An 18604-nucleotide genomic window follows, 5' to 3' on the forward strand; every position below is an offset into this window, starting at 1 on the left:
CTTCGACCCGCTCCTTGGCCACGTTTCTATCCGGCTCCGCTTCCTCGGTTTCGGTATCCGCGCCAGGCTGCTGCGGAGGGCCGGACCGGTGGTTCAAGGACAAGACGTTCGACTGCTCGCCTTCCCCGGGCTCCTGCTCTGTCCAGCTCCCGCCGTCCGCCCCCGATTCGGTCTCCATCCGTGATATTAAAGTGGTCTGCAGGGCGGCATTCTCCAGCTCTTTCAGGCGCTTACTGTGGAGGCCGCAGGCTGGAAGTTCATTGCCAGACGAGTTGTTCTTGTTATGATGGGCCTCGCCGGTCTGCTCCATCATGCTCTGCGTCTCTTTCTTCTTCTGGGGGTTTAGCGGCCAGCTAGCGTCTTTGAATCTCACTACTGCCCTCTTCTGGAAGAGGCTTGCTCTAATCTCAGATTGGTTCCCTGCACTGCACTATCCTGAATGCCCTTGCTGATACACGTTTTCTATCTTTTTTGGTGTTTCACTAAAGACTAAAGTGATGTTTGATTAGATTTTCAGCATGTTAAACTTTAGTCAGAAGAAGAAAAATATTACACATCCACAGATAATGATAACGCACCCTGCAGAAAAAACGAACAATCCGTCAAATCAAAAATATTGGTTCACAGAGAGATTTCCTCTACATCAGGGGCGTCAAACACAGGGCTTGGGGGGTCAGAATCGGAGCGTCAAAGTCTGCCTGACCAGAATGCTTTGGAAAAATGTGAAGGAGGGCATAGATTTTGGATTGTATTTTCACAAGTTTTACAGCTTTTTTAATTGATAAACTCCTCACTCATACCCATCCATACTACACTTTTGTCATAGATAAATGACAGAAAAGTTCCTGCTTTTCCAGTAACTACTATATGTACTATAGAAATCTATATCGAATAAAAGAACTTTTCAAGGACGGTGTATTTACTATTTTACACCTTTTATCATGGACGAAACATAGGAAATTCTTTTCCTATATAAAGATAAGTCAGGGTTTAGATGTTTACCTAAATGTCTTTACAATGACAGAAAGGGGAGTTTTGCTGGTTTCACTTGGTTCAATCAAAGTTAGCTGCACATGTCCCACAATGTAAAATCAGTTTGACATCCCTGCTCTACACACTTCACACAAATGCAGGAAAAATGCACTCTTCCACATTTCAATAAGACTTTTTATTCAAATGATAATTCTGAAGCATTTTATTTGACTTTTTCCATCTTGTGCTGCTTTACGTTCAACTAAAGACGCAAATACTGTGCTTTCCACTTTATATTTGAAAGTTTAGTTTAGGTTTCTACAGATATGATGTAAAAATCCAATGACTACAGTTATGTAGCCTAAACTATGGGGGGGGGGGCTTCCCAGTCCAATGTGTCGTTTTTACTAACCACAATGTTCTTTTCTTTGCCAAATGATTAACACTTCTCTCCAGTGCCTGTTTCCATTTACCTTTTATTCAAAAACTTTTAATTGGGTATTAATAGTCGTTTTTAACCAAAGTATTTATTTGATATATTTTTAATACACCCACCTTTTTATGTTTTTGGCAAATGATTTGGTATTAACATGCAAATTATCTGCTTTGTTTTATGTTTTGGGACAGTGTGTAAAATGTAGAATTCAATGATTTTGGAAATCTCATAAGCCCACATTTTATTCGCAATAGAACATAGAAAGTTTCCATTTATTTCTTTATTTTTTACAGTTGTGCCACAATGGCACACAACTCCACTGTATAGAGTGGAATTGTGGATTTGACATCAACCTGAAATGCACACCTCAGATGTCCCTACAGTTCTTGGACATAATATCAAGGATTAGGGTTGAATGGCAACAGCATATAATAAATATAGCCCCTTGAAAGTAACGCATCCTCTCTTGGTTTCTCCCATCTACTCTAATGTTTCTAACCCATGAACAGCAAAATCCTGAAACGTTTCAATGATGATTTTGGTTTCTTTGCATTATTGTAGAACACTCTTAAAATCCTGCTCACTGGTAACAATCCTATTGCCCACAGAGCAGAGTATAAATATAAAACTTCTTCACATTTTAAACCAATAATCTATGTGAATATTTTTTCTAATACCCTGTGATTGTTTCTTGTTTATACATTCCTCTTTTGGTTTTGGTTTGGTTTTTTTCGTTTTCTTCCCAGTCACTGTGTTGGTTAGTTCCTGTGCAACCTTTGCAAACAGCGAGGGAAACATAGATTTTATAAGTGTTAAAAAAAAAAAAAAGATAACTATAAAAGTATAGAAAACATAGTCATAAAAGGTGTAAACTAAAAACTTTTTAAAAAAAACTTATTGTAGTGTAAAACAAGTGTACACTACTCCTACTTATATATACAGCACAGTCTTGGCGATGCACACCGAGAAGTATCCCCCCGCCCACAGTATGCGTAGGCTATTTGATCGCAGATAGTATTTTTGAGTGTATTGAGCTTCTGTAGAAGATTTTGGTTTCTATAGAGACCGTCTCTCATAGCGGCCACCGATCACTTAGCTTGGAACAACTAGAACAGGTAATGATGCCTGAAACACGACGTGTTTCAGACATGAAGTTGAAAATATATATACTGTCTTTTCACTGATTAACCTAAGGTTAGCCAAAAACGACAAAAAGCGATAGCTTTCTACTCACTTAAATCCTGCTACGAGCTAGCTATGCTTTGTAGTCATAAGCATGCTCCTTAAACTACACCAAGATTAGGGTTCACATATAACATACGGTGTCCTGTGCGGGAATACAAATCAGCGGGGAAATCGTCGGTGATTCTATCACAGTTGGTATTACAGTTTTTTAAAATAGTGACTGAAGTCTGTATTTTAGCATCTGCTGATATGCACAAAGTTTCATGTCGTGAATGATAATCACGTCAGCTCTAATTTAATAAACCCCAAACACTAAATTCTCACTGAAAACCTGCCAGTCTCGAAGAGAAACCTACGTGCACAGTCGGTAGCTCGTCTGCTGTTAACACATGCTCTTTCTTTTTTCCTGCTAGAGGACAAAGTGGTCTAAGCTTTGGCGCACAGTGCAATCGGCTGAAAATGTCTTTCCGAGATTTAAGAAGTAAGTGATGTTTACTGTCTGCTCTTCGCTGTTTGTAGTGACCACTTTTTTGGTTTGTTTATTTGTTTTAAGAAGATAACTGAGTGAGAAGTTAATTGGAGTTTTATGTTATGTGTCAGATTTCACAGAAATGATGAGGGCCTTGGGATATCCTCGCTTGATCTCTATGGAGAACTTCAGGACTCCAAATTTCTCTCTTGTGGCAGAAATCCTGAAATGGCTTGTGAAGAGGTATGCTTGAGCCTAAAAAAGTCAAATTGTTTACCTAAATAATACTGCCACTGTTCTGTCCTCCACATTTTTCTGTCTGTATTTGGACACGGCCATGTTAAAGCATCATGATTCTAGTGGAGGATACTGTGATATATTTTTGCTTTTCTTTGCCTTTTGCCCCCTTTCATTCTTTTCATCCTTATAGATATGAACCTCAGAGTGATGTTCCTACTGATGTGGACACAGAAGCTGACAGGATATTCTTCATCAAGGCTGTGGCCCAGTTCATGGTGACGTATTCTTGAAAGTTTTTTATAGACTGTAGAGTTTATTCTTGGCAAATGAACGTCTGTTATTACTGCATCTTAAACAGTGTCTCCTTGTGTTCCAGGCAACAAAGGCTCACATCAAGCTGAACACTAAGCGTCTCTACCAGGCTGACGGCTATGCAGTGAAAGAGATGCTGAAGATCACCTCAGTCCAGTACAGTGCTATGAAAACCAAGCAGATGGCTCTGGGAGACAAAGTTGAGCAGGACAACAGCAAGTTCAAGTTTGACCTTGGCTCTCGGGTGAGGTGCAAACTACGCTGTGTGTAATGTTATGCCAGTTTTACTAAATCCTCAGTCACATACTTTATTTACATTATGAGACTCTCATTCCTGTGGAATTTAAAAAAGAAAATGGGCACTGGGTGACATTTAATTTGGGGAAGTGTTTGAAACCAAGATAAATTAAAGCAAACACCATATATGCAGTGTTTCAGAATGAAACAGCCATTCTTATTTCCTCACCAGAGCCACTTCTGCTAACTGCAGCTGTAAAATGTCTCAGCGATGAGCAAAGTCTGCTAAATGTTCTGAGGATGCTGTGTATTCAGGTCCCAACAACAAGTATAAAATTGTCAGTGTTAGCACGTTGTCTAATTAATGTGGCTAACACTAATTAAATGGCTTTAATCTTATGAACAGCACAGGGCTGTAGGTTGTGTTTTTACATTACCTTTTGTGCTTCAGTGCAGGATAAATTCAGCTTTTTGCATTTACTTGCGTTTATGTTTCTGTTATTATACAATGGAACAACTGTGAATTGGTGACACAGACATGGCTGGTTAAGACTCTATTCACCAGCAGTCACTTCAAAACATTTTCCAAGCTGTTCATCTGCAAAGTATTGTGATAGAATCACCATGCACACAAATGTAAGACAATAGATACTTAGGTTTTGACTTTAACTGAATAATTAATGTTAGAAGCAACAGATTGTCTTAATTTTCCTTAAGATTGAGTCTTAGTACTAAATTGTATCCAGCTCTGACATACAGTGCTGTGCAAAAATCTTTTTTGTACAATTCTAACAAGCTTAATTTTGTGTGACCACCTTTTATTCTTCAACACAGCCTGAACTCCGTTAGCCAAGTTTTCTTCTAATTTCTGAGTAATTCTCAGCAATAGTTCTCCAGGCTTCTTGAAGGACATTCAGTGTTTTTCTTTGAATGTTCACTGTCTTTTGTTTGGTTTTCTGTCCAGACGATCCCACACTGCTTCAATAATGTTGAGGTCCGGGCTCTGGGGGGGCCAATCCATGGCTAATAAGTGTAATTTGTAGTCCTGTAAATGTGCCTGTCTTTTTCCACATTTCTGTTCTGACAGAGAGTGATTTTTGTCTACTGTAGATGTGCTCCTATGCAGTCCAAGATCGAATGACCTATGTATCTGTCGAATGCTGATTGGCTGACAAGTTGGCCAGAAAAGGGAAGGAAGCAACAGGAGGGTTCAAAGGGAATGTGAGAACCGCAAAAAAAACCTTTCAAATATTAAAAAAAAATATATAGTATGAGAAGTACAGACAGCGGCTGTAGTGGACACGTTTCATTGTTTTCAACACTCGGTTTCACTTCAGATTTTTTTATGTTACAACTTCACTCTTCTCCACTGCTGATGGACCAACAACAGGACAAACAAGAATTGCCTACAGACTAGTTGCACCACATACTTTGTAGGCTGTCTCCATCAACAACAAAGCTCTCTACAGGTAGACGGGCCATCCTGGGACTGCAAATACGCGCTCCCTGCTGAACCATAAATTCAAGAATAGTTCTCCAAGCTCCTCAAAAGACATTCAAAGCTCTGCTTTGGATGCTGGCTGTCTTTTGTTTAGTTTTTCTGGCAAGATGATTCCACACTGCTTCAATAATGTTGAGATACAGGATCTGGGAAGGTCAGTTCATGTCTGATAGTGCTCCTCTGTTTTTCTTCTACACTGGCAGTGTGTTTGAAATCATTGCCATGCTAAAAAGGAAGGCGCTGACAATCAAACGCTTTCCAGATGGTATTGCATGGCAGATCAAAAACTGATGGTTCTTTTCTGTTCCCATTTTACTATAAATATTGACAAGATCCACATCACCACTGGCTGAAATGCAGCCTCCAACCATGACAGAGCCTCTACAGTGTTTTACACATGGCTGTAGACACTGCTGTACCTCTCTCATAACCCCTGAACATATTGGCAGTGATTCGCTTCATAAGACGTGTTGTCACTAATTTTTAGTGCAGTTCTTGTGTAATTTGTTATGCTTCAGCCTTTTCTTACTGAAGCTTTGGTAAACAATAGCTGCATTACTGAAGGGTCAGATGTATTTCTCAGGTCTTGCATCATGTCTTTGCTGAATTTTCTTTTGTTTTATTCCTTAAGGACATAACTTTCAGACACTGTTCACCTTTTTTGGCCTAAATTATTTTTTTAGGCCTGTTGGCCTGGTTTCCTTAGATATGGCACATTTTCAACTAATAGTTCTTTTGTTGTTGCAAAAATCCTTTTTATGCCTGTCAAACAGTGTTTTTGTCTTTGACATTTTTTGTATTATATTTTGTGACAGACTTAGTTATAAAGGTCTCAAGACCACTTTTGAAAATCCTAACAAGGGCTGGCTTCTTGGTAATAAAGCATATTTTTAAATGAAGGGTGGCTTTTGCACAGCTCTGTATACGGATGTATATCCAACACTTTAACCTGTGCTTTTCGTCCCACATCCTATGCACCGTCCCGCAAAAATAACAAGAGTACAAGTATAAATAGAAACAAGGATGTTTCTGCAGTGTGTGCTCTACAAGACTATAATCAAGCTGTACAATAACCAGGTGGTATCTTTAATCTACACAAACCATATTATTTACTTTTTAATCTTTGCTTTATATAATTTAAAACATTGTTTTTACATGGAGATAGCTTTTTCTACGTGTTTGTTATTTTTTATTTTTAAAAATCAATATTATAGTAAATCTTTGGTAGAGGAAAAAACTTTCTGATTAGCTCTCACATTGTCTTTATTCTAGATTTCAGATCTTAAAGCAGCTCGGCAGCTGGCGTCCGAGGTCACGTCCAAAGGAGCATCCTTGTATGACTTACTGGGGAAGGAGGTGGACTTAAGGGTGAGGGGAAAACATGGATATGATTTTAAGAAACGTTGACTAACTTAACTAACATTTTAATGTTCAGCTGTTCAAATCTGAGTGCTGGTGAGCTCAGTAACATTTTTTTTTTTTTTTACAGTAAATATAATTTCAGATGAACATAGTTCTACAATTATAGGGCTGTCTCTTTGAAAGACATCATTCAGTAGCACAGGGGTTTACTTTGCTGTCTTTATTTTCACTTTGCTCACAGGAAATGAGAAGTGCAGCCATTGCCAGACCTCTGGAGATCATTGAGACTGAAAAGGCCCTGAGAGCTGCCATCAAGGAGGTTTTGGTCTGTAATTTTGGTGGCAGATTTCAAAATTCACAGGGGACATGCTCATACCTCCCAAGTACCGTAATGCTGACTTTGTTGCTATGTCTTTGTGTTAAAGAAAAGTGTGGATAAGACCAATGACATGCTGAATAACGTTGTTTCCGATGAGGCCACTCTGGATGGGAAGATAGAAAAGAAGAAGCAGGAGTTGGAGAGGAATCGGAAAAGGCTCCAGACCCTGCAGAGTGTCAGGTGGGTATGAAGTTTTCTCTCCTCAACTAAAAACAAGTCTTTAAACAAAACTTAGACAAACAGGTTATTGTTCTTCCTTAACCTCTTAGACCAGCGTTCATGGATGAATACGAGAAGATCGAGGAAGATCTGCAGAAACACTATGAGACCTACGTGGAGAAGTTCAGAAACCTCTCGTTTCTGGAGTCTCAGCTTAATGAGTACCACAGACTGGAACAGGAGAGGTTTGAGGTGCGTGAATATACAATATGCAAAAGATTTTTTCTCAAATGTTCTACAAATGAATGTCCCATAAAATTCCTTATATATGACTAACATTCCTACATCTGCTTTAACAGGTTGTTAATTTGTCCCAGTCATGCACATGCAAACTTTATGTCTGTGTTATTTTCTTTCTCCGCTGCAGGAAGCTGAAAACACTCTGAGGTTAATGCAGAGCAAACTGAGAGAAGAGGAAAGGGAGCTCATGAAGAGTTCCTGTAAGATAAACAAACACACAGAGTTAAAGGCAAAAACCTGTCGCACAATCCCATCCAAACCTTTCTATAACTTTTTACACTACTTTCACACGATATGTCGTCTACAGTGAAAGACGAGGACTCGGACATAGACGTTCCCGAGGATGAAGGTTCAGGCAGTGACATGGAGGAATTGCGTCCCGCTAAGCCACATCTCACACGAAATGGCCTCATGACAGGTATGCAGACTGGGGATAGCCACATCCATGTTATGATCAATTCTCACCTGCATAAAGTGAAGCCATTATTTAAGTAGATGGTCTGGTTGTTTACTGTGTCTAAGTGCTTTCTATCAAACATTCACACACATTCATGCTGCAGTGTTTAATGTAGACACTGATTGGTTCTCAAAAAACCAAAGAACATCAAGCCATGCAATAACAACACCTTTCACGTTCCTTGAACATTGCCTCCTTGTGTCCCTCCTTTAGGCAGAGGAGCACGCTTCATCGGGAACATGCAGGGTGGTGACAGTGATGAGGTTAGTAATCTTTTAACTTCCTCGGTTTCTTTTTCTCCTCTTTTGCTGAGCTATACTTGAGTTCTTTTGTGTTGATTTTGGCTTGCAGGTGTCCCAGATGGTGCTCACTGCTCATGACTTGCACTTTAACCTTTATCTGTCATTTCTAGCTGATTCTCCTGTTCAATCTCTGATCAGTTTCTTCCCCGTTTTCGGTTTCCAACTTGTTATCTAAGGCCCTTTTAGCTGTTTCCAGAACATCATTCCCCCATAAGAAAAAACACCGGAAAGGAAAGGTTTGTGCCGGACCAAGATCTAGTTCACTCCCCTTTTCCTCTTCGTGCATCTAAAAGAAAAATCCATTCTCAAATCCTCATACAGTAGGGAATATCCCACATGACATAGCCTGATGATTATGTTCAAGCTACTCCAGATAGAAAAGCAGAAGTGGGTCCAAAGCCAGGCAGACCAAAGAAGGGAAATAAATCATTGTTTCATTGCACACTGATGTAGCTACAGGCATAGAACTGTTTCTCATCCAGTGAAGATTTTAACCATTTCATTTTTTAACTATGATGGTGTTTCTGAGTTGGATTACAGGGTGGATTTTTCATGTACTGCAGGAGCTCCCTTTAAACGAGTCATGGACGTGGTTATGCCCCCCACACCCAAATCCCCTTTCTGATGAACATAGCGATTTCTGTTGTGGTTTCACGTTTTGTGTTGGAAATATTTTCAGTCGTGCATTGGACTGGACTCTGATTGTTGTGGTCATTATTCACTGCTGTTCCCAGACTGAAGATAGTGAGATTGATGTGGACGAGGATGATGAGGAAGATGACGAAGGTGAGGAGGAGGAGAGCAAGGATTTGGAGGACGAGAGCTTGGAGGACCCCATATCCAGGGGTCCTCGACCCTCAAGAGGGGGTATGAGGCCCCCCCTGCTTGAGGAAAGCGACAATGACTTCTGAATAAAGAACACTCACACATGATGAGCTCCAGCTAGTTTTTATTCCAGCTCTAGTTAGACCTAGTTAGAAATATGCATTATTGTTTCACAGCGTGCTGTTTTTGAAACTTAATTGTCAATATAGTTCATGTTCTTTGATATTTGAGTAAAATATTTGTCATAATAAAATATTAAATATTTTATTTTAACATGTCCTCTGTGTGTTGTGACATTTTATTGTTCTCTGGGGGAGTCAACCATATTTTGAAATTTTATACTTTATATGGCACAACATTTGAGTAGTTTTCACACCGCTGTAGCCATTAAATAAATGACTGACTAGTGGTGAAGAATCTGTTAGGTTTTTTTTAGTTTATGTGCTCAAAATATGACAAAAAAATAGACATATAGGGATAAATGAAAGGTGGAGAAAAAAAGAAACTGTTGCAATTCTGAAGATTTGCAGCAGTCAGTGCTTGATATAAGTATGTAAGGTTCATTGATTACCTACAGTGATACAAAGTGTGGTGAGGTGGATTAAAAACAAACCTCATTAACCCTGGACATTAAAGACAAAGCTAAGATGGCCACAGTCAAATGATAAAACTGGGTTTACCTGTATAAGCCAACTGGCTGATCTACACCATGGCTGCAGTGATCATGGAGATGCTTGGCTACAAGATGAACAGCCACAAAGAGTAGTATCCTCCATAGAGAAGGAGACTAAAGGCTAAGATCAAGGTAGCACAGAGGTGAAGAAAGGGGTGTCTAAGACGTGGCTGCACAAATAAACCAGCTGCTAGTAGATGAGACGCACCCGGAATGGCTAACTGAAGGCCAGACAGTCCTGATCCCCGAGCATCCCTAGAAGAGGCCGGTTTCATCCAACTACTGGTAAAAACCTGCCTCAGTATGACATGGAAGCTCCTGTCAGGCATCATAACAGCTGAGAAGAACACTCTTGTGGATCAATACATGAGCAGGGCACAGAAAGGAACTGGCAGTAATACCAGAGAGGCAAAACAGACAGATACAGAACAGCCGCTTGAGACTGCAAGACCAGACTGACCCACCTGTGCACTGTATGGATTAACTACAAGAAGGCCTATGACTCAGTGCCCCACACATGGATCACAAGCTATGTGACTGGCCCCAGCAGATCCCAGGTACAACATCAGAGATCTCTGTCCAGAGGAGTGCAGTCCTAGGAACAGCTAAGATACTGTGTAGGACCCTCAAGCTCCCAGAGGACCCAAGCTTGAAGGATTGAGACCACCAGCAGGGGCCAGAGGGGGATTGTTTTGTTTTGGTTTTTTGCTGGGGTTTTTTGTTTTTTTTGATAAATATAAATTCAGTATTTCCAGGTGTTAGCGTAAATTTCGAGTTAGCTTCTCAAAATGTAAACATACTAGATTTCTTTTTAGATAATAACAAGAATTTTTAAGTTACAAACTGTAGTTATTTATTTATTGTGGTGGAAACAAGCTTCCATATATTCCCGCCACTGGAAAAAACAAATGAATGTATAAAATAAAATAATTTAAAAAAAATCTAGTAATTGGGTTATTTCTCATAATTAGTATCTTGAAATTTCAATTTATATAATTAAAAAAAACTTGCTTCCATACTCATGACCATACTGAAATGTGTGTTTAATCATTTTGAAGTATAGAATTAACAAAAACACATGTTTACTATTTTCTACAGTCCTAGCTGTTTACAGTATAATTGTGCTGCGTGACGTCATCAGTGAGCGCGCTGGTTTTCGGAGAGGAGGTGGCGGATGCCGCTTCGAAATAACAGTAAACTGTCGTCTACCTACGACCTGGTTCTTCTTTCATTACTGGTATGAAACCACGTTTATTATTAACTTAACGTATGCCATTGGGAATGTCATATCAGCTAAATTTTGGCTAAGTAACAGAGGAAACGGGAACGTAGTTGATAGCCAAACAAGTCTGGCGCATTCTCAAGCCAACTGCAGCTAGCTAATGCTAACTAGCTGTACTGACAGGCAAACTGCAACCATTTGAATGATTGTGGAGATTAAAGTATGCATTGCCGTTTTCAGGCCAAAGTATAGCTAATTAAGTTAACTATTTACACGAAGTGTGTGTTATGTAACCTACGATCCAGCTGAAGATAAATGTTAAGGTCCTGAAAGAGCTCCTGCGCATTGCCTATCATGTAAACGTTCTATAAATGAACAATATATCCGTTGATAAATGCCTCAGCGAGAATGTGTTTTTATTGTGTTGCATTCAAAATAAAAAGTCTGGCTCAATATTGTGCGTCAGTATTGAAACGTTTCTTAGTCTTATCTTGGCCCTCTTGTCTTGCCTTGTCCCTCAGTTGAAAACCAGCTGTTGGGATGCCAAAGAAATTCCAGGGTGAGAACTCCAAGGCGGCCACGGCCAGAGCCCGAAAAGCTGAGGCTCAGGCGGTGGCAGACGCCTGCAAGAAGCAGAAAGAAGAAGATGCTCTCTGGCAGGAAACTGACAAACATGTACTCAAAAAAGAGCAAAGGAAGGTAAGCTCTCTCTTTAGCCTGGTGTGATGTACAATTTCATCTTCAATCTCATTATAAGTAAGTTGAACCATAGCAAAAGCTGGCTAAATAAATATAAAATACTATCTTTAGTGCTGACAATGTAAAGGAACAACCTAACTGATCCCAACCAGTATTTGTTTAACTGTCCCATAGCACCTTGACTAGATGCTTTTGACAGCCATCCATTACCTTCTGGCATAATTCTGGTTGGATATTTGATTACTCTTCTTGAAAAAGTGGTAGAATAAGACTCTACCAAGACTTCATTTAAATCGGATGGGTTCCTGGCAACCACCCTACCTACTTCTAAGCATACTTTGCAAATTTTCAGTAAATTTGTAGTTCACATATTTACTGAAAATGTGCTTAATGATAGCCTGCGTTACCAATTCCAAAACCAGCATTGATGTGTGTTTAGGATCATTGTGCTTTTGGAAGACTCAACTGTGTCCAGGTTTGAACCATCTAGTTGATGATTTGACATGAAGTTAAAGAATTTTTTAGTCACTGTGCAGTGTACCAGTACCACTAGCAACAAAATAGCCCCAGAGCATTATGCTACCACCACCATTCTTGATAGTTGTTACAATGTTCTTAGGTTTGAAAGCCTCACCTTTACTCATCCAAACACACTTCTTGTCACTGTGGCCAAATAATTCCATCTTTGTCTCAGCTGACTTTTCTCCAGAGGGCTTTGGCTTGTCCTTGTGGGCAGCTTCAGTCAAATTTGAGGGTGATGATTTTGTAACCTGGGCTTCTTTCTTTGTTGATACCTTCTCAGTCCATGGTGATATAAAACTTGCTTCACTGTGGACAGTGACACTGTGGCGCTTCAGCAGTTTACAGGCTTAGTTTCTGAGTTGTTCCTGAACATCCTAAACCAATTCACTGTCATCCCAGGGTGACACTTTGGGTGTTCTTCCAGACTTTGCTAAAGAAGTGACAAATCCGAATAACTTGTACATAACTTGTACAGCTGTGTAAACCGGTGATCCTGGAATCTGTAGTTGTTTGGAAATGTCTCCAAGTGAACTTTCCAACTTGTGTTAATATACAGCTCTCCTTCTTAGATCTTCACGGAGTTCTTTGGATTTTCCATTTGTTCTGAGTATTGGTCAATCCAGTTAGTTCTGTCAAACAAATCCTTTTTATGCTGGTAAAAAGAGACTAGCAGTTGTAGTCAAAGATTATCTAGTTAATAGGCCTTGATTGGGTGGATATAAAACAGCTAGTGCATCTGCATGTGTTCAGGCAGTGGTACTTTATTTACTATGTGAAAAAAAGCTGTGTGTTATGTTTGCTTTAGTAGAGATTATCAGGCATTACTCTGCACTGCTTCACATCATGTCATACATAGACATGTACTGACTAGACTGGAGAGACATGTGTCCGGGGATTTAGTTAGTCATTTCTTTTTCAAACTCATTGTGCTCTGTACAGACAGTACATGTATGGTTGTGATCTAATCTCATGCGCCTTAATACATGTAGTGACCAAAATAACCAAATCTTTAAGCACAGAAGAGCAGTGAGTCTTTTCTCTCAGATACTTTTTCTGACGTTGCAGGATGACAAGGAGAAAAAGAGGCTGGAACTCCTTGAGAGGAAAAAGGAAAATCAGCGACTTCTCGATGAGGAGAATGCTAGACTGAAAGGCAGGTCCCAGCAGGGCGCTGGATCTGGTGGGAAAGTGACTCGTGCACAGATCGAGGAGACGCTTTGCAATGAGCAGCAGCAGCAAGAGCAGGACCAGCTCAAACCGAAAGGTTGAGCACATTTTGAAGACAAGCATGTGCTTGTAGAGTAATAAAATCGTCATGAAATTCACAGATGATCTAGATTTGTAATTGTGCCATGTTTAAATTTCTTCCCACAGAGAAAAGCCACCTGGAAACTCCATTGGAGGAGAATGTGAACAGAGTTATCCCTGAAGAAGGAACCGTGGAAGCCAGAACAATAGAAGATGCCATCGCTGTTCTCAGGTATTAATTATGTCCAGAGGTGGGAAAAGTACAGATATTCTGTAATTAAGTAGAAGTACAGATACTAGTATTAAAAAATACTCCAGTAAAAGTTGAAGTACCGGTTAAACTTCTTTACTCAAGTAAAAGTAAAAAAGTACAGGCTTTAAAATGTACTCAAAGTAAAAAAAGTAAAAGTAGCTCCTTAAAGAACGTTTCTACCATCTACTTTTATACAAAGCTAACTGAACCTTGTTCTGCATTAATGTGACAATAAAATAATATTAGTATGTAGGAAAACAAACTTAATTTTAGTCTAAATTTTAGTCCTAATAAAGGTATTCCACTCAAATCAGTTAAGTAGAACATCAGGGGAGAAAAAGAGGGAAAATTTTAGAGGGTGACTTTGCTTCAAACAGGAAGAGCAGGGAGAGGTTAAAGTAGATTCAGCAGGTTGGGGAACCCTGAAATTGGTTATAGAAAAATCATTTCTACACACCTGATGTTTCATGAGTTGTCCTGACTGATTCTCATCCTCTACACTGACAGTATTCTGTTTATGCTGTCATTATATTAGACGCAACTTACGGACACCTGCAGTCACTCTGGTGTTGTGGCAAAAAAGAAATAAAAACACAACCCACTTTAATCCCGGACTACTGAACACAGTTTTGCCTCTTTCGTCTCTTTTTATGTGACATCCTTTGGTGATTAATAAACGAACTAGTGCTGTCAGCGTTAATCTCGTTAAAATGACGTTAACGCCATAACCGCATTAACGCAGCAAATCTCCGTTAGCGCGGATCGCACCGTGCGTGGGGCTGCACGGCGTCAGCGCAGTTAGCTCGTTAACGCATTAGGGCCGTGCAGCCCCACGCATGGGGCCATCTGCGCTAACTCGCTAACGGAGATTTGCTGCATTAATGCGGTTATGGCGTTAACGTCATTTTAACGAGATTAACGCTGACAGCACTAAAACGAACACGACTGCCTTTCACGTGTTTAGGTTCAAATCGGTTTGATTTTTCGAGGCTTGCAGTGATGTGTAATAATAACTCGCCTCAAATGCTTTAAAGCAAAAGTAATGAGCCTGTTTTAAAAATGTAAGGAGTAGAAAGTACAGGTACCTGAAAATTCAACTTAAGTACAGTAACAACGTATATGTACTTCGTTACTTCCAACCTCTGATTATGCGTGAGGCTTCCTGTTGTACTTGTGCAAATGTTAACAATACACAATCACTCAGTGTGTCTTCCTGTGTTTTAGCGTGGGGCCCGAGGACCTGGACCGTCACCCGGAGCGCAGGATGAAAGCGGCATTTGCCGCTTATGAGCAAGAAAACATGCCTCGTCTAAAACAGGAGAATCCCAACATGAGATTGTCACAACTGAAACAGCAATTGAAGAAAGAATGGGCAAAAGCACCAGAAAACCCCCTCAACCAGCGCTTTTCCACCTACAACACAAAGTGAAATCGTGTTCACTAACTGTCTGCCTGTACACACTGGGGACTTCCATTGAAAAATTAAATAATTTCTTTGGGGAAAAAAAATTAGTTCTGCTGACGAGAGCTTCACCGTTATCAGTCTCTCCAGTGCCACAGGACCTGACTTATTTTTTCATTCACTAACGAGGAGAGACTCATCATGACCCATCAAATAAAAACTGATCCTCATGTTTGTGCACACAGCCTCTAATGAGGCATCTCAGCATCTAATAAATGTAACTGCTTTTCTCTCTCTCTCTTTTTTTTTCCCCCCCCTAGCACTCCTGGCAAGGTGGGAAGCCAGATGTTTTGAGAATAACTTATTAAAGTTCACTGCTCAATCATCAATATCTGTCATTCTTTGTAAATGCAGTTCATACTGTTAGGAGGCACATACGTTGTTCCATATGCTGAAGTTGAATGCTTTTTGGCAAGTGCTGTTGTGCAATACATATAAACGTCAGAGAGCTGATATTTGACCTCACTGAGATGTCGAGTTCTAGTTTTGTACTCGCCAATGAGGAGTACATTCTTTGGGAATTAGATTTTTTTTCTTTCTTTGCTTTGGAAAGTGACTCACCAGATTCTTCAGAATCTAGTGTATCAAAGTTTCCACGTTTGTGGGTATGACGAGGTCTCACTGCTGTAAATTTTATAATCGGTTGGAATGTCCATGTTCCCTCCAGCATTTTGTGACCACATGAGCTTGTTTGGCCATGAATCCTTCAGGTGGACTTTAAGCAGGAATTGGAGGGTGGAGTATCAAAAAATGTCTTATCTGTACTGTCCGCAGCTGTCACCAAGTGGGTATAATCTCAGCCTTAGTATTGAGGTGTCTACAGATTAAGAGACCCCTGAATACAAGATAAGATAATGCAGTGAAAAGTACTTTATCCCAAAGATGGGAAATTCCGGCGTTAGAGCAGCTGAACTATCAAAGGTGCACAGACAGGAAGTGAGATTTCTACCACAATATCCCCACTGTGGTTCAGATGTGTAAGAACACGGCCTGACTTTGCATTTGCTAAAAACCTACAGGATGGTGAAGTGGTTACAGAGATCAACTGTAATAACGCCCGCTTACTCCACATGCTATCTTTTTTTGGCTCTGTGATACACGACCAGAATGAGGAGTGGCTATTGCACCATCACATACAGCACCAATCTAATGGCAAAATGTTGAAACATTGTTATGTTGACACAAGGATGGTGTCTTCACTGGCTATTCAGCTTTACCGCATGTAATGTTTAACTGGTTGTTGCTTTTATTTTCAGGTGTCCATCGCATTGCTTCGATTGTAACTGCTGAGAGTCAGACTGCTAAGTTTTTTTTTTAAAAAATCTAGGTTGGAGCAGTGTCAGACAAAAAATAAGGGAGAGACATTAGAGGAGTGACATGCATTAAAGTTTCAACCAGCTGGGAATCAAATGGGAGTAAGTGTTCAATGTGTACCCATTTGGTATGTAGCCTAAACACTCACTTGGAGTAGCTCCTTATGCCCCTCCAGGTGAGCTAATAGAAGGAAAAGAACATTAGTCAGTTGTCTACCAGGCTGAAAATTGCTCAAAAAAATTATTGGTACTTTTAATATTGTCTAATAAGACTGAGATATAGAATTTAGTCATTTTTTTAAACCTCCTCAGACTTTGGTCAACAGCGGGTGCATCCCTTATCTATTCTGCCAGACCTGTTGGCTGGAAGCCAGCAATGACTTATTCTTTCTTTTATAGAAGAGAGTCCGTTGTGACCCCTGAAAGCAGAAGCCTCAAGTTATCATCAAACATGTAGAGCTGTGTTGGTGCGAATATTGTGGCCTCATGCTCATGTGTGTATGTAACTGATGCAGTTTTGCTTTTAGTCATCATTTACAAACCTTCTTTTCAAATAAGTCGTTTAAAATGCAGAACAGCAATGGCGTGTGCAGAGGGGCCTCTGGTAGTGCCAATACAGCTTCAATTTATTATTAATTAATTCCCAGAGGAGTTTCTCCTGTCCAAGTTTTCTCCACTTTAGGCCTTTAATCTCGTGAAAAAGTATTTATCTCCTTCATAATTTCTCAGTTTTTTGCATATTTGTCACATTTCTTCTTAACCGGAGAAAATACAAAATGTTTTTAATCCTGGCCTGATTTCTGTCAGACCTGTTAAATTAAGAACTAACTTAAATAGAACCTGTCTGACAAAGTGAAGCAGGCTAAAAAAGGTCAAAAATCAACACATCATGCCATGAGATCTAATGCAGGGGTGGCGAAACTCTCAAGGGCCGGTGTCCTGCAGGTTTCAGATGTGTTCTTGATCCAACACAGCAGATTTAAATGGCTAAGTTACCTCCTCAACATGTCTTGAAGTTCTCCAGAGGCCTAGTAATGAACTAATCATTTGATTCAGGTGTGGTGACCCAGGGTGATATCTAAAACCTGCAGGACACCAGCCCTTGAGGCCTGGAGTTCACCACCTCTGATCTAAGGAAACCCCTGAGAAACAAAGTCACTGTCATCTATCAGTCTGGAAAGAATTGCAAAGACTTAGTTAAGGTCGGAGTTCATGATTCAACAATAAGAAACAGACTGGGCAAACATGACATCCACGGGAGAGTTCAAGGAGAAAACCACTGCTGACCGAAAAGAACACAAAGTTTCATCTCACATTTGCCAGAAAACATCTGGATCATCCCCGAGACTTTTGGGAAAATGTTGTGTGGACTGACGAGACAAAAGTTGAACTTTTTGGAAGGTTAGAGTCCCGCTACATCTGACATAAAGTTAACACAGCATTTTCTAAAAAGAACATAAAACCACCATGGTGGTGGTGACTTAAATCAGACGGAAGCGCTTTGGCAAGACCTTAAAAGACCATGGAGGATTTTCATGGTTGGAAATCGTCCAATGTGCCTGAATTTAAACAATTCTGCAAAGACGAGTGGGCCAAAATTCCTCCACAGTGATGTGAATGGTTCATTGCCAATCACTTGATTGGAGTTCTTGCTGCTGAAGATGGCACAACCAGTTATTAAGTTTAGGGGAAATTACCTTAGGTAGGTTTGGATAACCTTTTTACCCTTAAATGAAATCGTCATTTAAAGACTGCACTTTGAATGTATTCAGGTTATCTTTGTCTAATATTAAAATCTTAAGTTTGACAAATATGGAAAAAAATAAGAACTCGGGAAGGGAGAAAATACTTTTCATGCGACTGTGTCCATGTATCAGTTGTTGCTTTCAGATGACTGTGGCGGCCATTTATTTGGCCTGTGAAAGCAAGCAGTGCTCCTGCGGTCACAAAGGTTTTCTCCAGCACAGCAACATTCACGCTGAGCTGCTGAGGCAGCAGGCCAGAGTTCGTCTGATGCCAGGTGGATGGACAGTAAGCGCAGATAAAACAGAGCTGAAGCTACCTAAATATAAGTAT

General features: G+C 40.1%; 2 protein-coding genes across 3 annotated transcripts; both read left to right on the forward strand.

The window, feature by feature from the left end:
• Positions 1 to 390: 390 nt before the first annotated feature.
• On the forward strand, positions 391 to 9414 carry LOC146372519 (clusterin-associated protein 1 homolog). 2 transcript variants are annotated; one of them, XM_084952318.1, is made up of 14 exons: positions 391 to 2523; positions 3007 to 3074; positions 3194 to 3305; positions 3493 to 3577; positions 3679 to 3858; positions 6625 to 6720; positions 6956 to 7039; positions 7140 to 7273; positions 7363 to 7504; positions 7680 to 7752; positions 7860 to 7970; positions 8223 to 8272; positions 8488 to 8547; positions 9046 to 9414. In XM_084952318.1, exons 2-14 carry the CDS (start codon positions 3053 to 3055, stop codon positions 9220 to 9222), a joined length of 1326 nt encoding a protein of 441 aa, XP_084808444.1. In that variant the 5' UTR covers positions 391 to 2523; positions 3007 to 3052; the 3' UTR covers positions 9223 to 9414. The 2 variants fall into 2 exon arrangements, with proteins under 2 accessions (XP_084808444.1, XP_084808443.1); XM_084952317.1 differs by lacking the exon at positions 8488 to 8547.
• A 1527-nt stretch (positions 9415 to 10941) lies between these two features.
• Positions 10942 to 15544, forward strand: LOC146372520 (coiled-coil domain-containing protein 124-like). Its single transcript, XM_084953948.1, has 5 exons — positions 10942 to 11046; positions 11553 to 11730; positions 13318 to 13516; positions 13627 to 13732; positions 14978 to 15544. Exons 2-5 carry the CDS (start codon positions 11572 to 11574, stop codon positions 15180 to 15182), a joined length of 669 nt encoding a protein of 222 aa, XP_084810074.1. The 5' UTR covers positions 10942 to 11046; positions 11553 to 11571; the 3' UTR covers positions 15183 to 15544.
• Positions 15545 to 18604: the final 3060 nt, after the last annotated feature.

Source organism: Perissodus microlepis, chromosome 15, assembly GCF_051167445.1.
Source record: "Perissodus microlepis isolate ML-2025 ecotype Zambia chromosome 15, ASM5116744v1, whole genome shotgun sequence".
NCBI lineage: Eukaryota > Metazoa > Chordata > Actinopteri > Cichliformes > Cichlidae > Perissodus > Perissodus microlepis.